General features: G+C 41.0%; 1 protein-coding gene across 1 annotated transcript in view; it reads right to left on the reverse strand.

The window, feature by feature from the left end:
• htr4 (5-hydroxytryptamine receptor 4) overlaps positions 1-24,953 on the reverse strand; it is an 88,903-nt gene that overhangs the window by 51,191 nt on the left and 12,759 nt on the right. Inside the window, exons 2-3 of the mRNA XM_070913412.1 lie at positions 10,522-10,635; positions 4,246-4,446 (exon numbers count right to left, since the gene is read on the reverse strand). Of these exons, the coding sequence (XP_070769513.1) occupies positions 4,246-4,446; positions 10,522-10,635 (315 nt within the window). The remainder of the gene's footprint in view (positions 1-4,245; positions 4,447-10,521; positions 10,636-24,953) is intronic.

Consider the following 24,953-nt stretch of genomic DNA (forward strand, 5'->3'; position numbering starts at 1 on the left):
TCATTATAATGTAAAGTAGGCTATATGTAGGAAATGGGCTAAAACTGCTATACTCCTTTAAGATCAAGAAAGTCATATTAAAGATTATACGTATTAATTATCAGAGTTCAGAGTTCAGCAAATGCTCCGTGGTTAAATAAGGTTGAAAAATGTTTTTGCATGAAAACATGGTCTCTCTTTCCCTGTAAATCGGTCTCTAAACCCATAATTCTTTGTTTGTGTGTCACCGTGATAGCGCTTATCTCACCCGAAACAGGGAAGAAGTTATGGTTCCAAGTTACGGTAATGAAGAAGGAGTGCCAACAAATCCAGTGTTAAATCTGTCAAGGCTTGTTTTAATCTTTAGTGCCTTTGTCTCTGTTGTTCTGCAGAATGTGAGCATTTGTATGTGTTTGCTGAATATTTCAAATATCCAGCAGAACACACACATATGCACACAGTGAGAGAAAGTGAGTTAATCTGGGCTTTGTTTGTCCAATATGCAACTCCAGACTCTCTCTTTCATTTTGCTGCAACTGACTGAGCAACATTTTCATTAATTCTTGGTCTCATCCTGTAGTTTTACATAAGGGCCAACTTTCAGGCTGTCTGTCTGTCAGTCAGTCTGTCGCTTTTAATACAACCACATCTCAAATGTTCTGACAACCTATAATTACATGATGGTTTACAAACTACTCAGCCATGAAAGGGTGGCAGTGGTTAGCACTGGGGAGGGAGAGCAGATCGTCCTTTGAGCCGTTATTATCCAACAGTTATTATTAATTGATTAACTTACAACAATTAAAACACTGTACAATAAAGAGTACTGTAATTAAGTACTATTATGCGTTATGTGTTTTGTCTGTTTCATTTTAATTAGAATTTGATGATATTGAGACCTAAAACTTGGCTGCGTATTGCTTAGTAAGCATTGTAATGAACTTAACTTTTTAATTGCTAAACAACAACAGACAAAGAGAAGCAGTAAAAACATATGCTAAGGTAATGAGATAATAAAGACAGGATAAAACAAAACAAGGTATAACAGTTAACGTTGGCAAAGTCGAAAGTAAAAGTGTGCTAAATAAAATAAACACGATAATACAACACAATACTGGATAATACTGCAGGAGCTTTTGTACAGAATAGCAATATATAATTAAGTAAAGCACAAACATAATACTCGAATGTACTTTATTTTTATCAGCATCATCACAAGCAGCAAGCAGTTAAAAAAGGAAAAGGTATCGACATCTGCAGTTTTGTTCAATAACAACCAAAGAAGGAGGCAAAGTAGGAGGAGGAGGAAGATACGGGTCTATGGGAGATGTGATATGATTCACTGGGGGAACTCGGGGTAATGAAGGGTGATTGCCTCACTATGAATTGGTAATGGAAGTTCCAGGATGCGGAGGAAGCTGTACGTATAGAAGAGTACAAAGCTCCCCCGGCCAGATAATTGAATGAAGAGACCATTTCCTCCTTCACTGTTGCTGAGCTTTGCATCTTTGATTTGTTTAATTTGGAAAATGCTGTTGTGTTTGTGGCAGTACGAATCAGAAGATCACAGCACGACATTCTCTCAGCGTCCAGCTTGGTGCCAGCATCCCCACAATGTTACACAACCCTTGTTTTTATTTTAGAAGCTCCTAAGATAACGTTCAGCGTAGAAATCCTTAATGGCCAAATACATTTTTCATGAACTCTTGACTTTCAGAAACACTTAAAGTTTCTTCCACATTATTTACTCCCTTCAATATTTTTAGGGCTTAAAAAATTGCAGCATGTTTGAAAAGTAACTGAACACAAATAAAGACTGTGTTTTGTTTGCTCACAAGTTTCAATTTGGCCATTGTCAGGTTGAGGAAAAGTTTAATCCAGCTGTCTGCATGATGAGGCTTACCCTGTCTGCTCTGATCTCACATCACAGGCTGCCACCCTCACATATGATATCAACAGTACGACGTCACTGACAGCAACTGTTTACAACCAGCATGTCTGATTCATGCAATACTCTTTATGCAGACGATTACAAAACAGATACTAATAATAGCTGACCAAAGTAGTCAGAGGTGATGAGCAGAGCTGTCCCAGACTGCTATATAAAGTTAGCTAGTGAGCTAACTACTGTAGATAATGAGTAAAGTAGTGAGCAACATGGTGAGAGAGCTAGAAAAAAAACAGCTATTCTGCGTGGGGGGCTGGTATTCCTGGTCGAATTACATGGCTGTCAGTCTGCTGCCATCAACTGTCTCTTTACAGGCCTCACAATAATTACGTAGGACAAAACAAAGGGAGGTCATTCAGGTTTATGTCCGTAGCTCCAAACCTCCCCTTCAATCGCTCAAAAAACACATTCAATTACCGTTCGGCCTCGACACAGAGTCAAGCCCTGTTCCCTCAAGTGCTGTTCTTGAGCGCTGCAGCCACCATTTGCAATGAGGGATAGGCGTTTCGTGAAAACCTCCCCTTTCTATTGATGTAATCCATGGTAAATGGATGGACTTCACTTATTTAACTTTTACAGACCTGCCTAACAACGTTTGATACATGTTAGCTGTCTTCTGCAGTCTCCCCCTTAAGTCGTAATGTGTACCAGCTACCTACTGGAGATCTCATCACCGTTTATTCCCCTTCGAGTGATGCTCTTTTCCTTCCACTTCTCATCGATAACAATCCCGCTCTTGAAATTGTCCCACCATCTGCTGGTCGAAAACATTGAGGAAAACATTCGCACATGTGTAGACGACACTTCACAGTGCTCTTTCACAGTTTGAATTGTCTGTTGTGTTTATGTCTGCTGCTGTGCAGAAATTTGTCAGTCGCTGTAAATGCCAAAGTGTTTTTTTCTCCCCTGTGCAATAGAAATAATTTATCCAGTCTACATCCTCACACAATCTGTGCCGTCAGTCTGGAAGTCCTCTCCCTCCAGTTAATATCAAAGCCGTCAAAGTGAAGGACATTGCTTAAATCAGATAACATCAAATTGCACTCTGCCCCGACTCACCCTTCACACTCACTGACTAATGTTTCAGCCCTGGACCAACTTTAAGTGCTGCAGTAAATACAGCAAGTAAGCGTTCTACTAATAAACCTTCTTCTGGAGTCTGCTTACAAAATTCTAAATAAAAAAAACCTTTTGCTTTCGATTCGGTTTTGTTAAGTTTGTGGGCAACTTTTCAGTATTTTCTACATTCTCAAAATCTCTCCTAATATAACTCAAACTATTTTCAAGACAACACCAGGAGGAAGTCTATGGTTTGTGTGAACTGACACTGCAAGACTTGATGTCCTGACCTTTAACCTGGAGTAACTCATCCACACAACTACACAGTCAATCTGGTTCCCACCAGAGTTCCCAGCATGTCAAGGCCACTTGCAATGTAAGTGCAATGCTGCAGCCGAACAGTATTTCACGTCAGTGTAGTGGTGGGATTCTGTTGACCTAGATTATGAACAGAAAACTGGGAATTCCTGTGAAATCTACGGAGTCAGATCAGTCTCATTATTAACGAATGCTCACAGAAGAATTCACAAATGTATTTCTGGATCTCCACAAAAATATTTTTCAATGCACACAAATGTATTTATATACAGACTGTTGAACCCATCACATGACTCCTTTTGTTTCAGCCAATCAGGTGGACTCGAGGATATGATTTAAAGGTCTCATATTATGCTCCTTCCAGCTCTCTATTTTCTTTTCTGGGATTCCACTGGAGTAGCTTTGCATGATTCACAGTTCAAAAAAGTCCTTATTCATCTTATTCTGGCCCTTCATGTAGCCCCCAGTTTCTGATACTACGTTTTGATACTTTCACAGTATTTATTTAGCACCTAGAATCTCACTTTCTACAATATGGGACCTTAAATGTCATCACATAGCGTTACAGCTGCTCTCCTCAGGTCGCACATGATTAAACATGTTTGAGTTACGGATGCTAGCTAAGTTACTGATGTGGCATTTAACACTAACGTTAGGTAACATGTCATCTATATAATGCTGATAGACACTAGGATCATCTGTTTCTAGCTCATTATGTTTTTTACAGTGAAACACCTGAACAATATAAAAACAGTTAAATCTCTTCTCTTCCAGTTTCAGTCTGAACGGACGGCTGAAACAGAAATGTTGTGGACGTACTCAGCACACACACACACACACACACAAACCTGAGCACAGCATGCTAAGTATTAAAGATGCAATATAAATCTGTGCCAAATCAAACCCAAACACACAAACGCCACCAGACCAGAAAGTCTCACCTGTCCAGTGCGATGCAGCACAGGTGCAGTATGGACGCGGTGGTCAGCAGGACATCCAGCGAGGTCCGGACCAGGCAGAAGGTCTCGCCGTAGATCCAGTGCTGGTGGACCAGCTCGATGGCACCGAACGGCATCACCAGCACCGACACCAGCAAGTCGGCAAACGCCAGAGACACGATGAAGTAGTTGGTCTTGATTTTCCTGACGGAGGGAAAGAACGAGGGGAAAGATTTAATCATTTTGTAGACTGAAAGATAAAAAGTACGTTCATCGAGAAATCCATGAAAAGCAATTATAGAAAAACAACAAGACGGCTCATGAGAGGCTCTTTAACAAAGAGTGCAAGTTGTAAATAAATGTAGGGTTGGTTTATATTTTTTTCCTTTAGGAACTCAAGTAATGAATATTAATTGAATCACAGTTGTTATATAAATAATGATAATGAATAAACAGTTTATAAGCACATCATATCTTCATCTTGCCGAGTATGTTTTTTTATGATACTGAACACAGCCGACCTCAAGCCAGCAACAACTTACTCACTGCTGTGCAACTCTTGAAACTGTATCACAAAAATTTATTTCTAGTTAATTTCAAATTAGTTTAGTTGTGACATTTGACACCCGAGTCAGCTCCAATTTGCTAAAGAAGGCCATGAAATGTGGTTGTGGTTCGTTTGTGGTTTGTGGTTGTAAATGTGTCATTAGCTCCAAGAGATTATCTGTTGAAAATTTATTGACATATTGAAAAGCACATTTTAGCCATTTTGGAGTGAAAGAGAAAATCAATAGGCCACTGCAGGAAGGGAATACTTTGAGAGTTCACTGATCAATCAATGAAAAACAGTTCACGTTCTAAGTTTGTCTTCCAGTTCCAGTACAGAGAAAAAAGGAAAACAGCTTCTGAAATCAAATATTAGTCCCATTAGTCACAAAGAATAGGTTTCAGGAGAACAGAACAACAACAACAACAACAGAACAGAGAGGGAAGAGGAAACATCCATCTCCCCTTTCACTGCAGTGTGAGGAGGAAGACAGATACCGAGTTGTGAAAGTGAAAAGTCACCGACTCAGCTCTTCTCGAAAACTTAAAATGAGCTAAAACCACAGAGAGCGAAAGAGATTAAGGTAGATTCATTCTGCAAATAAGTCAAACTAAGGGATATAAAAGAGACTTGAGGGCTGAATCCACCTTGATTGCTGGAACTAACAGCCTGCAGACTCTTCATCCCTTTCTCTGTGATAAAAGGTGGTTTTCTTTATCGAAGCAATACAGCTGTGATAAAAAAAGAGACAAACATCACACTAAAAGACACCCAAGACATATTGTACTTTCATCTACTACATTGTTCTTTGTTCTTTGGTCCTGGAGCCATAAAAACGCAGGTTTTAGTCATGTTACAGAGAATGAAGAAGTGCTTTTCTTCTGAATAAGAGGAGGTAAGAGAAAGATAATTGTGCATATGTTATATCTCTTTGTTTTAGGGGCGCCCACATGACGTCTGCGTGTGGATGAACCTTTTTAAACTGGTCATTTACTGGTTACTCGGCGTTGGAGAGAGTGAACTGAGATACAAAGTCGCAGCTGCTGTGTGAATGAGTATTATTCATCATTGGTGCAACTCAATGAAGGCACAAAGACACACAAACATTCACTCGTTCCCACAGCTTTCTCTCTCACACACACACACACACACACACAATCTGTGCCAGTTCTATGTAGTAGTATACTCTGCCTGACCGATACCAAGTATTTCAGCCAACATTCATTTGTCTCTGTAGTATTCTGTAGTATTCAGGTATGTCTACTTATCTGTTGACACATACACCAATAAAATGATTTCCACAATAAGACTTATTGGTCCAGCTCAACTGTTCATGTACAAAAAAAATATATCAATCAAAGTGACAGATTGACTGACTGACAGAAACATCACTTGCTGCTGATTGGTTAGGACAAAATGCCCCCACTCCCCCAAAAAATAACATGGCAAACATGAACATGACGACTGAGGAATTATGTGAAATGAAATTCAGTCTGACTCTCAGGTTCACTTTCAAATGTGAAAACTTTTCCGATTTGAAAATACATACATACCTTTTCCAGTGATTGATTACTTATTTTGTCATGTTTATTCAGCTGCTAGTAGCTCCTTTCTGGGATGCGTTGCCTTGTAGAACAATAGTGCACATCAATACCACCTTCAGAAATCAAGCTATTTTACTCTGCAGTCTGACATTTTAAGCCGCACCTCATGTTGTTGTTTTTCCAGTGTGAGGTTACTAACAACTCAAAACAAGGTTAGATCTGATATATATATATATATATATATATATATATATATATATATATATATGCAGCTGGGACATACAGACTATCTATCATCCACACATGTGCATAAATACTCTCTCTCCTCGCCCACACACACACACACACACACACACACACACATTGAGGGATTTTCTCCTGTGCAGCTTTGAGAACTGCAGACACAAAATGACTGGATGCCACTCTGTCTGCTGTATTTGAAACCTTTCTGATAAAACCGAGAAATTAATCATCATCAGATTAATCAATGTAATCTTTAAATTCGGCACTATTTAACTAGTAGTCTGGTACGGTAGGTCACGTGAGGGTTGAAAGTATTGTCACAAGGTTGTTGGTGTATAAAAAGAAAACCTGTCAACGAACTCGGTCAGCTGACCGGTCAATTCATCTGTCAGTCAAGCTGTCACATTAGAAAGAAATCCTGGCAGGTGAGCAGTCACATGGAGAATAATGAGATTTTCCTCATCGGGTTGGTAAACAGACGAACCACAGCAGCCGACCAGCTACTCAGCGAAAGAGTCGGTCAGTCGGCCGGCCCGTTCTCCGTGCTCTCTGCAGTGTGGATGGTCTGCGGTCTATAAATAGCTTCAGTAAGAGCGGATGGCTGTGAGGGTTTTCCATCTGCCTGTCACTAACCCAAACAGCCCCTTAAAACAGGCTGTTAGGGCTGGAAACACCAGCTGCCTGCTGCGCCCGCTGCATGTGGGGCACACGTAAATCATGTTGGACATGCACACACACATGGTCACATACACGCAACTGAAACACATGAGCACATTTGAGAAGATGTTTAAAAGCATGTGTAAATACTGTACAGACAGACATACTGTAGATGAATGACAACAGAGTTATATACACGTATATACTGTATACGCTCAAACACACACACACACACACACACACACAGCAGCGTTGGCTGTAATTCAGAACAGTTTAGAAGCCATTAACATGCCCAGAAGGGGAGGCGCCGCGTTTAGTTAGGAGGATGACATGTCGTGTTTAGCTTAAAGTGCTGAGAATAAATAAACTTTATTATAAGGGAATTATGTTACTGTGAGGTTGGTGTCACTTACAGACGCACACGGTGTCGACTGTATAACATGGAAAGTTGGGTGAGTAGCATGGAGATGAAAACAAAGACACCCTGGTTTTCTTTATGAACTTAATTACTGTGATTATAGCTAAGACAAAGATGCACCGAGTGACGCTGACATGTTGTCAGATTCCAGAAGTGTTTGGAATTTAGCTTGAAAATATGTTCATTTAACACACTCTTGTGCAAACTATTTCCACGTTTGGCGGTTTGTTTGGCTGTTGGGTCTTCTCCAGCTGGTGGAATTTCAAGCCTAAAAACGGATGACCTTGAGGAAGTAAACAACAAAACAACTCCACTGCCAATAAAAGGCATCAAGCTAATTTTTCTGTTTTTGTAAAAATGTTTCCTGAGGCAGTACATGCCTTTTTAACAACACTAATACTTAACAGCAGCATTTAATAGAAACGGTGATGCAAAACTTAATTACTTTAAAGCCACTATGAGTAGATCTTTTATGTTAATATATAGTTTTATGAGAACATTTATTCATGGCATTATTGATTCAACCACTAATCAAAAGGATAACCAAGTACCAAGTACCATACATTATAATGCATTGTTACTTATCACAATAAAAAAAGTAATCTGACTATCCGTGTACTGTTGTACCCATGATCTAAATAAAAATATCCAGCAGTTCGCCGTTTTAATGGACTAAATGAGATAACAGATACAATGATCTCTTATTAAGTTCCTGGTTATAATAAGAAACCAAAGAAAGCAGACAAAGACAGATTTATCACCGCAGTTGCTTATAGATCTGCCCAGTGTCCAGCGTGTGTGTGTGTGTGTGTGTGTGTGTGTGTGTGTGAGACATGACATTACATAAACAAGAGGTGGTTGGTAACAGTGGTTGTGTTTGTGTAATATCGATGAGTGGTTTAATACCCTCTGAATCACCCTCTGTTGGTGTCAACTCTGCGGAAGACTGTGTGTGTGTGTGTGTGTGTGCGTGTGTGTGTGTGTGTGTGTGTGTGTGTGAAAAGTTTGTCTGGCAGCTTTCCTCTCTTACTCTTAGGCTGCACAGACTTCACAGGATTAAAAGCTATATTATTACGCAGCAAGTGAAGTCTGTGCAGCCTGAGAGAAACTGTGTAATAATACAGCTTTTAATCCTGTCACATTGCTGCCATTGTGATACTCTCCCTGTCATGGCTCCCCAGTGTATCATGCTAACATTTAGCATGTTTCCCTCAATCATTAACATATAAGTAATTCGATGGCTAACTGGCTGTTACTGGCTGTCAGCCCTGTGCGTTCACACTGAACGTGAAGAAAGTTCAGCCTCACGTTTGCATGAATTTGACTTCTGGACTGTTTTATTCTCCCCGAGCAGCCAATGTACCGACTGCTAGCTGTAGCTAGTTTAGAAATTAGAAAAGTCTCTGTAGCCCGCTCCTCATCTCTGCTTGAGGCTAGCTGCTCGAGGCTACATTAGCGAATAGTGAACTGCTGGTGTTCCAGTTGCATTGTGGGTAATGTAGGTACCAGGTTTCGACAAGGAAGATAGGTGTAGATATCTCTGAGTCTGCCACATCAATAACCCTAACACGTTTTTAAAAAACTGTCCATCGTGAGTCCGACAGTGTCATAGGAGGAGCAGCCTGCAACACTGATGAACTTCAGCTTAATGACTGACTGACCTAAAAACTGGCCGACAGGCTGAGTAATAAGACCGGACTGTTTTGCCAACACAACAGTTCAGTAGGTTTTTCATGATGTATTCACAGGTATGCTTTATTTTTTTGTCACGAACACTGTCACCCATGGGACGCTCCCACTGAGGAGGTCTGCATGTGAGTTTACAGGTGTGTACTGGGAATAAAGAGGATGTGTGTATGTGTATTGGTGTGTGTGTGTGTGTGTGTGTGTGTGTGTGTGTATTTCCCAGTGGGCAGAAAGACAACGAGGCAGGGAGAAACAAATATGGTGTGTCATGGTTCCCTCCTCAGGGAGGTGAGACATCACAGCGGTGACTTTGCCACTCATCAGTGTTTTTAAATACACACACACGCACACACACACTGCACGCACACACACACTGCACGCACACAATTACACACAGAAATGAAACCTCACTTCAATTACTTTCATTTCACATGTGCACACACACTCACAACTGCCACACACCTGCCTACGCTAACTTTTGTTTTCGTGCACTCATCCTCCACCACACACACACACACACACACACACACACACACACACACACAGTTTGTCAACATCCTGGGGACAAAGGTCACCCTGAGCTCGCAGGTGCCACAAGATAGAAAGAGACAAAGACAGAGAGGGAGAGTCCAGCCGTCAGAGAGACATTAAGCAACAGAGAAAGAGAGAAAGAAGAGAGAGAGAGAGACGACACAAGGGAAGAAAATAAAAGGTGGAGAGGACAGGAGGAGAGGAGGACAAGAGGACAGGAGGAGAGGAGGACAGGAGGACAGGAGGAGAGGAGGACAGGAGGACAGGAGGACAGGAGGACAGGAAGACAGGAGGACAGGAGGACAGGAGGACAGGAGGAGAAGAAGAAGAATGAATCATTGTGGTGACACTGGTTCCCACATGACCAGCCGTCCTCAGGATGACCTACCAGCTCTGCTCATGTCGCATGTTACCGTCTCTCATCCAGCTTCACAGATGAGAAATCATCCTGTCTTTGTCCAGTATGTTCATGCATGTATTCTCTCATTTCATTTGTGAAGTATATTACACACACACAGTCATTCATTCTCTTATTACATAATAAGTATTAAATAAGGTAATATTATTACAGTTTTAGTTCATTTGAAGAGTAAGTGTGTCATATAGGACAGGAAGGAGTGTGTAGGGAAAAAGGAAAGAAAGCTCTGTCCCACCTGAGTTGTCTGTCCTTGCAGACGGCCACCATGACCAGCAGGTTTCCCAGGACGCTCATCAGCATGACCAGAGACAGGAAGCAGATCAGAGCCATCCGCTTTGGCATGCTGTCGCTATGGAAACGCCAAAAAGACAGAGACAACAACATCAGTGAAACTACAGTGTGTATCTTTTACAGATAAGAGCGATGAGGAGACGGAAACTTTATCATATCAGCCGTTATCATAAAGTAATGTAATCAACGAAATCAACTTTTCCAAATTAAGTTCAGGTATCGGTGCAGTCATTGTCAAAAAAACCCTCTAATGAGACTGAGCGCTCCATCCAGGGAACCTACAGGAGAATGTAACCTACAGAAACTCAACTCAGAACGTTTTTGCAAAGTCCCGCACTGACTGATTAATACATCAGTCACAATTGATACTAGGAGCAGTTCACTTGACATATCTAAATATCTTAACTCAAGAGTTGTTATTTTTGTACAGCTGCATCGATCACACCACGCCTTTGCCTCCATACCTCCACCCCAGCATCCACCTGCAGGCTCTGAGTATTCATTACCCTAGAAAGTAAATTAGTATCGTCACTCCTCCTCAGAGCCTAGAAGCTAAAGATCGGTGCTGTACATACTCTACATGTATACAGCTCTCCACAAATTAAAACCAAATAATTAAGCACATGAACTCAATTTCGATGTTAGCAAATCTTTATTTTCTAAATGATCATTTCAGTTGTTTCAGTGGTGAAGTGCTGAATGGCATAAAACCCAACATCTTTGACACTGAAGATTCAATTTAGTTGAATATTAATATTTTCCTATTACTACAAAAAAGGTCTTTTCTTTCCTCCTGATTCAGGCTGAATAAAGTTAAGAAGGCCAGACGCAGGGTGCTAATTCACCGTCCATCATGGGAACATGATATATTTTATGGCACAAAACTGCAGACACAGCATTTTTGGCTCCTATACATATAACCTTGGCATGGCTTCAACAAAACGTCTCAAAGTAGCCGGCATGAATCAAACCCCTGGAGTTGTGTGGTTTAAGAGCCCTCTGAAAATGACTTGTTTAATCTCAGACTTGTTTGACATTGGTAATGCATTACAGTAATCCTTCTGAGGTTTGTGGTCTCTCGTACTTGAGGGTTTGACAGGGATGGAGCGGGGTCAGCGCACAGGAACGCACCATCACTACTGGAGTGAAACAACTCAAGCAAGCATACACAAGCATCATTTAAATTTTCTTTTCCCAGAAAATGACAAGTTTGGGGGCAATTTATGTTCTGTCCACGTTATCTGTAATATGCTAAAACACGCCTTTACTGTATGATTCACCGCTGGAGTCAGGAGCTGTACGCCGTCCCTATCTGCCAAATTATTTTACTCTCACCATCTGAGGTTCAAAGGCAAGGTGATAGTGTGCAAATGAGACTTGTTCTTTGATCAGCGGAGCCAACACACTAATCAGATCAAATGGGAACACTGACAGCTTCTCAACAGAAGCAACATGACCCAACCAAAAAAGTTAGAAAGGCCTCAGTAACACCCCACTAATCTTCTTTCATCTTGAATTTGTCAGCTTCACAGTCTGACCTTCCCCTAAATGAGACATTGATATGCATGTTATTGTAGTAGCGGCTACCTTGTAACACAGGTTTGACAGACAGCATACAAATTTCTTCTTTCAAGCGGGCTCATCAACTAACATCATAAGAGACTGGAAAGGGCTATCTTCACAGCTCAAATTGCAAAAGAACAAAGGGAGATGGATGTTTCAAATACAGTCTGAATGGTACAAATCCATTCAGGCACTGTGGAGATATCAATGTCAGGAAAACTGTCTCGCCTGTAAACTTGGGGGTGTAGGTTTCAAGGAGTATAACATCAGTAAGCTGTAGGTGGGTGATTTCAACATATCGACCCAGGTAAACATACACTGAACATTAAACCCTTTGAATAGTCTCCTTCATGTGTCATATTAAGAGGACATTAAGCTGGGGCACATAGGACCCTGGGAACATTGACCTAATTCACCTAATTTTGGATTTGACAATGCACCCAGAGGCAAGAGCAGTGCTTTCCCTCGAAGCTTTCAAAAAACACACTTACTGACATTAGTTGCTTGTCAGCTTCAGATTCTAAAGCTGCTGGCATCTGCTTCCTAATTCTTTAGGAACAATGTAGCTCAGCACTCAGCTTCCACCTAAAACCCTACTCAACTTTTGAATTGGTGATATGCAAAAAAAATGTCTATGTGTCTGGGTTAACTGAGCTCAATCTGGCTGAAAAGTCAAGTTTATGTGTACAGCTCAGTATCACATAATCTGTCTCAAAGGTCCTTCCAGTAACAATTCCCAGACTGAAAGAGAAACGTGTGGAGAGCCCATATTTTATGACATGACTTTGTTAGTAGTATGTAAACTATATCTGCACTGTGCTTTTACTTACAATTCAACATGTTCGCCGTGTTATTTATCTAATAATGCATTACACATTAGTCAGTGCAGACACACAACTCTGCAAGCTGCTGTATATTTAATGTGTGTTTAGGAAAAACCGGAGCAGATAACTTTTGGGAGCTGAGGCAAACCTGCAGAAACACAGACAGCGGCGTCTTCTGACAGGCGAGATGTTAGCGGCATTTGTGGCAACTGGTGTGTTCTGTCAGTCGTCTCTTTTCTATTGCCTTGTTCCTGCACCGCAACATGTGTCCTCAATACATTTTCCAGATGTATGAAGAACTCTTTCTGCACACTGTCAGCTGCTCTTAAATCCTACTTTATATATCAGCATGTGGAAGACAGAGAGAGAGACTGCAGAAACAAAGAGCCAGAGGTGAAAGGACTGAGCGAAACAGAAAACTCTGTCGACATCCGATACACGTGAACTTTGACCTGCAGCTAAGCTGAACTTCTGGTGGGCAATCAGCAAGCAGCAGCCTCAATTAGGTATTGAGAGACAGATGAGGGGTGACTGGGGAAATGCTTCTCCTGACGAGAAGCTTTAAAGCTGCAGAACGCACACACACACACTTCTACACAGTTTTGAGGGTGTGAGTGATTTTGAAGCCTCTGCTACATGAGGCAACATCTTTTCAATATAAATGTGAAAATGTTTTGAAAGATATCCCAACTGCGTCAGGAAAAAAGTTCCCACCTCAATCACCTACACTGCCTCAGAGTATCCAGCTATTCTGGAGCGTGGCTCCATATCAGGTGGCTGTACTGAACGAGCCGCTGGAGTGCCGCTGATTGGATCTAAAGAGCAAGGCGTTTTATTTTCAGCCCTGATGACTGGCGGTCAGGAGCCTCGGTGGTCCACGCAGATGTCCTGGAATAGTTGATGCTGCAGGCGGAGAGCTTGTTGTGTGGGGCAGCGTGACAACTCACATGTCTGACAGCACAACTGAGTGATTCTGCATGAACCATTGAGTCATCTGAGGTAAACTGATCATCTTTGGGGGCCGTTACAAACATACAGTGAATGTGGTGACAATGTCTGCTATTGCGTCAAAGTTTAAAGCTGCAAAACATTTCTCCTGTCATCAGAAGAGAGGTTTGTTGTTAGGTCCACCTCAACACACGACGGCAGCTACAACCTGCAAAAAGCTTTGGTGAACACAGCTGGTCACTTTAGTTTTAATCTCATTATTTGTTGTTTTACATATTTCTGTTTATAATTTTCTAATGCTTTTTATTTTGAAATGTTTATCTTTCTGTCTGCTGCACATTCACTAATTTACTTCCTTGACTTCCATATTAAATGTTAGTTGGAAATAGCTGTGGTGGAGCTCCCTATAGGAAGATAATACTGGCCATAAGAAGCATATTAAAGCACTTTTACAAGCAGATAGAAACTAATAAACTTGCTCAATCATGCAGAGTAGAGTGCACAGAAGACTCCACATCCAGTGCTGATACATGATTTAAGTGTTTCCCATCTCCTGACAGTCCTAGAAAGCTCTTGTTCATCTGAGGACACGACAGCATCAATAAAACATGCAGAAGGATGATCACGGCTGTTCATCCCCGACGCTATACAATGCAAGATTTCTTGTGAGGGTGATCTTACTCACTTATAAGTAATGAGTGACGTATCCCACCCACATTATTATCACTTTCAGTTATGCCAGTTTAAGACTTTAAGTTAACTTACAGCTACACTGAGCTTGTGGCCACTTCTGTCTCACTATGTTTCATGGAGGAGGCTGGGGTAGCCACCAAGCTATGTAGGAAGATTGTATTTTTGTAAGGATATTTTAACAATAATTTGGGTTCATGTAATTCCCATCTGTTTTAATTACAGTTTTATATGGTGTTTGGCTACAGATATCATGATAGCAATGAGTCAAAGCCTGAGCAGATGTAAATTCAGAACACATTGTCATTTCAACTGAACTGTAAACACCATATAAACTGCTCATGTTTCATCAAGTGAATGAATGTTTCTGGCCGAAATGCACCTTGGGAGTCTTAGCTGTCGTCAAGCTGGTACCTTTGACTTTTTATCAAAGAACCAAATGTTCCAACCAAGACAGTTTCATGTCAACCCAAACCTTGGAAGAGCTTCAATTGCGAGTCACGCCAATTGTTTCTGCAGAACATTGCTGTGACTTTTAATGAACCAACTTCTACTTTACTACTCTATGCTTTAAGGAACTTAGTGTGTCTGTCCTCTCCACAAACATTTAATTATGGGTTCTTTTGACATTATTATTATTATTATCAGTTATTAAATAACTGGTCAAATCAAGTCCGCTTTATAGATCTCACTAAACCACATTTCTGTATTGAAGGACATACACTTGCTCACCCCAAATGACCAGATCTGACCCCCATCCCATCCTTTCTGTTCTCCATCATTCAAGCCTGTTTTCTCTGTTCCTGCTCACCCAAACATGTCCACATGATACTTCCATAAGACCCCGTGTGTGGGTAAAAATCTTATCAACAGGGAGGGCTTCCAACTTTACATTGTCTCTTATAAAAGACAAAAAAATATATTTTGGCTGGTGCTGAAGGCCTCAGTGGGAATCCCTAATTGCAAACAATAACTGTCTGGACACTGGCGTTCCCTCTCAGCAGGCAAAGACAAGCCTGCCATTATGCAGACTGGCTCCAGGGGCGATGGGTGCCGTCCAAACTGGTATCAAACGTTGCTTCTCGGCGTCATAAACAGGGTAAAATGTGTTGGAACAGAGGACTGGGTCGTGACAGAGCCGCCTGCTGGGTGGAACCATAAGAGAATAATTATGCTGAAAAGCTCGGGAGTAAAAATAAATGATGAAAGCAGGTGGATCACTCAGATGGAACATTTTGACAAAGGACAATAAATCAATGCATCGGAGTAAGCGGCCTTGTTGATGACATTTTTCATTTAGTGGGAATGCTCTGCATGCTGCAGATCTAAGATTTCTTTTTCTTTCTTTTATTAAATTATCTGCTCAGTAATTTATGGTATTTATATCAAGCGAGATAACCAAAGAAAAACTCAATATTTTAGAGACACTGAGCCCTGAAGTTCAGTAAAAGTTCTATCACATCTGTATCCATCAAAAACCTCAAATGTTCGGAAATCTACTTATTTTTTTCTGACCAGTTCATAAAATAAACAGTCAGAGGGACGACAGCATGGAAACCATTCAACTTAACGCCTGTATGTAATCTCTTTCAATAAACTTTCAACTAAGAATTCCTGCAGGCTCCAGGGTCAATAAATGAAACATCATTTATAGCCGTTTTGTTTCAAATCTGGAATTACACACCTTTGTAGACGTATAAAATTGCCAATCAACTTCTGACGTGGTGTTTTGGTGACAGTGAAGGTGCCCACCTCTAAACTGTTGGTCTGGGATTTGCCCTTCTACCTGAGTTATGTTTTTCCAGTCCCAGAAGATTATTTTCTTTGCTGTGACAAGGGCTCTTTAAGCAAACGACTGCGGCCGCTGCTGCAGCTGAGGTTTTCCTCTGAACGACGGGTTTCTGTTTCAGCGCCGAGCTGAAGGGTCACACTGGAGTTTTGTTCCAATTAGGCTCTGTTATCTTTACCCCACCCCAGAGAGAGAGGTTTTACAGCATAAAATAGTGCAAGAGAGAAGCAGCAAAAAGGTAGGAAACACAATCTGGTTTGAAAGTGTTGGCAGTCCAAGAGATCGAGAGAGCATTTAAGTGTTTGTGACGGTTCCAACGGCTGCAAATTCAAACCTGGTTGCTGCTTTCGTAGCTTGCACTGTGATGGACATTGTAAGCGACAGTCGGGTTGGTGTGAAAGAAAAGAACTGGCTTCATTACTTTTTATTTGACTGGTGGTAACCGGCTACAGAGTGCTAATGAGGAGACATTTAGAAGGGAAATTCAGGTTTAATACAGCCTGGGTCCTATTTTCATAGTTTTGGCCATCATTTCTATTTGTAATGAGAATGCTGTACTCACCAGGTAAATTAAAGTCAGACATTGGGACAGGTTTTAAGCAAACCCCAGGTTAGACAAACTTATTTGGAAGAGAAAACTAAGGCAAATAGTCAAATGATTTCTGAAACTGTCCGCTGTGACTTTCATGAAGGAGAGCAGAGTTCAGGTCCTGTCGAAGACCTGCAGTTAGCCTTTGGATTACCCGTAACCATGATCTTTCCCTAACTTTACCAATACTGCTTTCAAATATAGGCACTGAGTGTAAAAATATGATTAATATGTTGTCGTTGAACGTGTCCTGGTGCTTCACAGAATTGTCGACATTCTTGTTTAGATAATTGTGTGTTTTTGCAAAACAATGCAACAAAATGAGACACAGGAAAGCAAAAGAAAGAGCCCTGACATGCAAAATATAAAACATTAAACAAGTCAAGTTTATTTGAGCTGCCTGTCATCACTTCTTCTACAGATCTAACTCATCAATAATCACCTCAAAGCAAAATGATGCAACAAAATGGTACACAAGGAAGTGAAGCTAAGGTGACAACCTGACGTGACATTTACCAGGATACATTAAGGATATTAGGATATTTTTGGGTGTGATGACGGTTTATACATGCGAAGCGTTCATCCAGTTGTTTACACTGCTAATTGAAGCTTATTAAAACTTGCTCTGTGCACCCTTCATTACGATTGTAAATGTCAGGTTCGTGTTACTCCCTCAACTTCCCTGTAGCTCATAACCCCCCCCCCCCCCCCCCCCCCTTTAAACTCAAAAGCTCGGCATTAGTCTGAAACGCAGCATCGCTCGAGGTGCCTCAGACGGGTTCCAGCCATACACATCCATCCAGCCACAGACATAGAGACAGACATACAACACAAACGCATCTTTTTCACATCCCAAAACAGAGTTGAGGCTAGTTGCGCAAATTCAAAGCTGTAATTGGACCAAGCGCTGCAGTTAAACAAAGCTTACAACGAAATGGAGATGAAATACACACAAAGACCAAAATCTGACAAAATTTTGCCTGATTAGGCAGAGATCGCTTAAAAAGAGGAAAACACCACCTGCACGAGATGATGCAGAATACACAAGAGAAGCAATCATTACCATCAACACTGCACACATGCAATCATTCAATCACACACATACACACAGTTTCACAATATCTATTCAGCCTCTAAACACCCATACACACACATCCATTTATACATCAATCAAAACCCATTCACTCCCTCTATCTCGGCTTTTCGTCTTGATGATGTAGCATCACCCCTTCTTTGATAATGATAGTAGCTCTCCCTATCTCTCTCACACACACACAAACACACACACATCAACTACAGAACCAGTCTTTCCACAATGTTAATACCTCTCTAAAACAAACGCATGCACATCAGCATAGAAATAACTGACAAATTCACATCTTTTCAGTCCAAATCTCAAACTAAAGCTGCAACAGAGAAAAGCATCCGAGTGAGACGCAGAAGACTCATCCTGTTCATGATTCTAAATTCTGGACTCAGTTTCAATCAAAATTCTGGCGTGAAATGCAAACATAACTGCATAAACAGCAACAACAATAGCAGAAGATGGGCTCGTAATGTCTCCCTGACCAGCCATGAACATGAGCGGTTTACTAATGACATTTTTCAGGGTATTTGGGAATCAAACTTGAATTTCCAATCAGCTGCTTTTCATTGCTGGCCATTTAAATTTCACATCATTCATTTTGCTCTCTGGATATGCAGGAAGGGAGCTGTCATTGATCATACATCAAAGTCGTTTCAGGTGAGTGGAATGACTTTTAACCAACTGACAGGACTGACTGACAGGAGCTCTGCTGAAACGTCAACTCTCCCCTGTCACTTAGATGAATGTGCTACTTGGTAAGCTGTCCTTGACTTTTGATTCATGTTTTGACACACAATCTTCCTGAACACCAACAAAATGGCAATTCAGTCAGATAGTCACTTTGAACACAGCCAACCTCTTCTGCAGTATGTGACCAAGTGCAGTTCAACACTCTGAGACGTCCTGCGATGGAAAATAAAGGGTTTGTGCCTCATCCTTTATGTTTAAGTACATCAAGATGACTCATTTATTATTGCTTGAAAAAGACTCGGTCACACTGCTGACAGTGTAGATTATTTCTTGTTGATTAACAGTGCTTATTAATTAATAAATCAATTAAAGCTAAATGCCCAAAATGTCACATCTACTGTTTCCTTTGCTACATTTTTGTATTTGGTGCATTTAACTTCATGTTGCCCCGATACAAGTGAAGCAAAGCTTGCGAAGAAACGTCAAACAGAATCTTTCTTTCTGTAATTTCTCGTCTCTGATGTTCATAAAACATGTAGAAACTGGTGAATACGAGCCATTTTCTCCTGGACTTAAGTGAACCTGAGGAACTGCTGACCCTCAGATATCAATGTCAGCGTTGGCCAATAAAACTTTGTTGAGATTATTTGCTCACATAAAGCCCCTGCAGACGGCCTGTATAGTGAAAATGCAGACACGACCTTTTTTGGTAAGCAGAGACAAAGTTTAATCAAGTTGTGCTTCAAGCTAAAGCCTGTGATCGGTTAATAGTTAACCTGTGAACGGACGGCAGCACTCGTAATGCAGTATACAAAATATACAACATATGTTGTTTAAACTGAACATTAAACTAACATTATTATGACTGCAGTAACAACTGTTGTACAATTAACTGCTCAGCTCAAGGCCAACGTTAGAAGTGATTTCAGCTTCAAACGGCCTTGAAGCTGGAAAAAGGCAAACGACTGAGGAGTGTTTGAACATCTAACATGGTGATGTATCAAATCCTTATCACAAGACCCAGCTGGATCTAATCGCATCTAATTAATTGATCTCTAATTAACCTGCGTACTCCTCTCAGCTGTGAAAGCGTTACTTAACTGTTAACTACAATCACCTGTAATTGACACACTGCGTCGGCTCAGACGCAAACTCGGGAGAAAGGCATGCAGTGCGTTCTATAAATACAGCTCAAAGAGGTCAGTAAAGGTCACGGATTATTTAATGCACCTTTTAAATACGTAAGAAATAATGATGCTCCGGCTTTTTCCTCTCCGCCTCGCATCCAACCCTCCATCTCCCTGCCTGTGATTTCAGAGCGGGTGAAAAAAAATATGAGTGAGTCACACTTCTGAATTCAGTCAGAAGTGAAGGAAACAGGCAGCTAATTTCTCTTTTCTTCCCAGAGTCATTGACTAATTCCTTGTGTGATTCAAATTCAAATTAGTGACAGAACAGCGTGAGGCATCAGACAAGCGTCAGCGTTAATGTGGAATAAGAAGCGCTGCGAGTCATTCGAGGCTAATTGTCTTCATACCAATTTCCCGGAGGCACAAGGCGTGATTCTGGCGCACACGCACACACATCCTGAAGTTAAAGAAACACGCGACAGGCCACTCAATATGAGCTCAGCTTCGCCCAATTACTTTACATCAGCTTCTCTGGTAGTACTTCCATTTCCCCTCCAATTATCAATCATTTATTGGCCTCATCCTGATGTCGGCTTTGCCCGTAATGCAACAGGGGAAATCTGGAAATGGGTTGCACCTGGGGCCGAGCCTGAGTGAGGTGGCTATTGAAACAGCATTAACACATGTGACCCACCACACCGCCACATCCTCACCTCCACCCACAGCCCCATTGGACAAAGACATGCTTCAGAAGTGAAACTAAATTACTAAATAACTCTGAAACTGATTGACATCTCTTCACGTGGAAATTATTCTGCCATTTCATAGTCTGAACTGTGTCTTTTTTCTTCCTGAGGTTGAACATGGAGCACGTCACCGTGCTGCTATATTTCAAACCAACTGGCAGCACGTTATGAGTCAGAACTGAAAACTCTCCACACGTGCTCACTGTTCATGCTTTGCCAAATTCACGGCAGAAGAAATACTCCCACTGACAGAACTGTTATCAGTTACATCCACGAAACTCAAAGAAGCAATTATGTCAAATTAGATCTAATAAGCAGGACTGAGAGTCCACAGCCATGCTGGCGGCTCCGAGAGTCTGTTCTTTAAGCTAAATATTAGTTTATGTTAGCATGCTGATGTTGAGCAGGTATACTGTACAGTCACATTTCATGACAAACCATACTCAAAACCATCAATGTCGACCTCGTAGTGACACAGGGAATGTCAGCGAGTCACCATCTGCAGACCATAAATATCTGTTCAAATGTCATGGCAATCTTAATGCTACGCCATACGATCATCTTTCAGACAATACTTTGCTTCGCACTTCGTGGCAACAGTTTGGGGAAAGCCCTTTCCCGTTTCAACATGGCAATGCACCTGCACAAAAAATCCCTGCAGCCTTCCCTACCAGCATGTTAATGTTTGGAATGATTGTTCAAAACTCACATATAGGTGTAATAATTTGGGTGTCCACACAAGTGTGTGTGTGTGTGTGTGTGTGTGTGTGAGGAAGAGCGAGAGAATGGCACTAATCCCCTTCTGTTGCCATATTAGTCAGCTGTAGCATTATAATTACTTACACACAGTGAAGCACAATTAATGGGAATAGTCACATTTTCTTTTTGTGACAGAGTAAAATGTTCTATTTCTAGCATTAAGCTGAAGCTCTTACCCACGCTGGGTGAAAATATATGCAACAGAAGAACACATTTTAGTCCAATACCTTCAAACAGTCACAGTTAGAGAGGAAACACTGTGAAAAATTTAAAAAATATTTTGGTTTTCATAATGAACATCCATCTTTTGAAGGCTCCTGGGGAAATTCAAGCTAGTGACAGCAGCAGTCAAACCCCAGTTTGGGTTGCCTGGCAACATGCTTTGACCAAATGTAAATGGCTGCTTTTGTTTGGTCCCCATCACACCAGCAGAGACTTGCTCAGACCAGCCTGGTGATTAACGTCACACAGAAAAAGAAGAGTTTTAGCGTTGAACAAATCTCAGCCAGCCAGTGATGTTCATGTGAAACAGATAATTATCAAAGGAGTTGTACTTTTTACTGTATGATTGCTGAAAAAAATTACAGTGGTAGCCATTGTAGAAATAGTACTTATCCTTAACTGTTGTGTGTTGGTGCGACTGGCAATCAGGCAGTAGAACGTAAACACAACTCAACTCTAAAACTCTCATCTTATTATGTTACTCACGACGTCTGATGAATGCAAATACTGCAAAATGTCCTTTTTTCACCTGCTTCCTCTTGGGGAAGAGTTCAACTGCAGCAGCAGTTTAGCACGTTTTGTTTAAATGCCATTCATGTTGACAAAGCGTGGAGAAAAACAAACTAAAAAACAGTTTTCAGCTTTCTCTTACAGCCTTCAGGCTCACAGTTTTTGGAAGTTTGCAAAACAGTAAAGTTAATTGATTTCTTGAATATTAACAAACAAAATAGAACTAGGCAATCAGTGTATACAGTAGCATATACTGTTATAGTATGCAATTGGGACACAGCTGTGTGTTAAACAATATTTTTCATTCATCACTCTTTCACAAACATGACATTAGAGGATCTTCTTTTTAGATTGCAAGCTTAGCGGGTATCTCCTACTACACTTGTTTGTAAAAAAAATTTACAGTACAGTACTGAGTGATTACAAACTTAACACTTAACACACTAAACACTCAAAAGTTGTGTTTTATTTTACCTAACGTGTTTGAGCGCTATAATGCAGCAGCATCCAGAGAATAATGTGAAATGAAATACACAGCTGCAACTGAAGCCAGTGTATTTCACGTTGATCTCTCTCGTATTGGATCTTATTGGATCTGGGTATGTTTTGGGACTTTGAGGAGTTTCCTGCCCGAGGATGGATGTCCGCTGAAACTCTTAAGATCTGGGATGAGTGCAATATTGAGTGCATATATAGCTAAAGGGATTCCCATACTGGATTCGCTCAGCTCAGAAAAGTAAGAAAGACGAGAAGACAGAGAGTAAAGAGAAAGAAACCAGAAAAAGAAACCACAATCTGAGAGAAACAGAGGCACATATGAGCAAATAAAGAGATGATGGAAAGAAGAAGAGTTGGACGGCGTCTGCAGACTTTGTCCAAATCTCACCTTGCTATGACTGACCCACATTAACCCACCATTCTGTGTTACATTTGCTGAGCTCAGACAGGCCTTAAAACTTCACTTCGGACCAGAAGAATCAGGATCAAACGAATGTGAAAATGCTCCTTTCTCTAAACTGCTCGTGTCTTCTGCCCAAACTGGATGTCCTTTGGACCTTGTACAGAAACGTAATCATCAATTGATTTCTTCCAGAGGAGGAATGTAAGAATGAGTCTGTTTTTCAGCACTTGCCCAGCATGTTAAAAGTTTAGCATGCTAATGTTAGCATTTAGCTCAATGCTAAGCTGAGTTAAATAAGTGGAGCAACTCTGACCATATTGTTCTGAGATGTCAGAAAATGGCCACCATACAGAAGATAAACACGTTTGATTAGATGATTGTTGACTTAAAAATAACACTTTAATAAAAAAGTTTTGCAGTATTGTAAAGAATAGTTTGACATTTGGAGAAAAACGCTTATTTACCTTTTTGCCAAGAAATTACAAGATTCTCATGTCTGTGCATTACGAAATGGAGCTACAGCCAGGATACCATTAGCTTAGCTTAGCATACAGATTGACTGCACTTGAAACTTAAAATCAACTTTAGAGGTGTTGGTAGGTGTATTTTTGGATTTTGGACAAACCAGCTACTAGCTGTTACCTCCTGATTCCAGTCTTTATGCTAAGCTAAGCTAATCACCTCCTGGTGGTATCGATCTTCTCATCTAACTCTCAAAACAGTGAACCGTATTTCCCTAAATGTTGAACTATTCCCCTAAAGCCCTTTCAAATATCTGTCATAACATATTAACTGATTATACCCCTTTTTTCCCCCAAAATGATGTCATATGGAAACTAAATGACAGCACATGAGATGCAATGCATCTTGTGATAACATGTTTTTTCCTGACCAGGGTGCAGTGATGGAGGCTTGGCTGCCACACAGAGCTTGTAAAGTGTACAGACCAGGGGGAACAGCTGAATTTTGGCTAGCCGCACAGAGGACGCTTCAGAGACGTGACACATCTACTCGCAGCATGCAGCAGCTGAGCTTTGCCACAGTAATCAATGTAAGCTGCTGCACCACCTACAGAGACCACACATCCCTGCTGCTGAGCCACGCAGCCAAAGTGTGAACTTCTCGTTCCTCTGATAGAGAAACTGCAGAGGGTGGACTCAGAAAGTCAAATCTGCCCAACATAATGCAACACATCTACCTTTGTTACTCTTTTCTAGATCTGTGTCAGACAGGTTCTTAAGGCTAAGATTATATGATAGATAAAATAGCCTAAAATATGACCAGAGTCTTGCACCACTGTTTATACCTCCTGAACTACTTTCACAGCAAAAAGCGCAGCCACATTTATTCAAACGAGAAGACTCAGGTCCCCTGCCCCACCGTAACAACGCGAATAAAGTTCTTCAGCTGAAACACATAAAGTTCAAAAGCACTAACTTGGTGATTCTACGTAAACTGTGCTAAAGTTCTTTTAGATGTCTAGATTACATGTAAGCGTGGTTTCAGCAGTATTTCAGTGTGCAGTCAGGACCCTCGTCACACTGACATATAGTGATTAAATGCTGTGGAAACACCGGTTATATAACCTACACTGGAGAACTTTAAATTCATCTAAATTTAGCCCATTTTAATCTAGATGTCAGAACTTTTTCTGACTAGTACGTCAGAAGGTCCATGGCTTATTGAACATCTATCGTTTATATACGTTTGTTGTATGTTTAGCTTTCACTTTCCTTGGGAACAGTGAGTCAGTGTGTCTGGAGTTGGACAGTTTCTCTAGCTTCTGGTTCATCGGCACTTTTACGTGCAAATGTAAATGAATGTAGGTCCAATGAAAAGTGTTGACAGTGAGGTTTCTGAATCACTCTCAGAAACACAAAATGCTTTAGTAGCTGGGTGAACTGGGCCTTTGACATCTCAGCAGAGGG

The sequence above is a fragment of the Enoplosus armatus genome, chromosome 10 (assembly GCF_043641665.1).
Source record: "Enoplosus armatus isolate fEnoArm2 chromosome 10, fEnoArm2.hap1, whole genome shotgun sequence".
NCBI classification, from domain to species: domain Eukaryota; kingdom Metazoa; phylum Chordata; class Actinopteri; order Centrarchiformes; family Enoplosidae; genus Enoplosus; species Enoplosus armatus.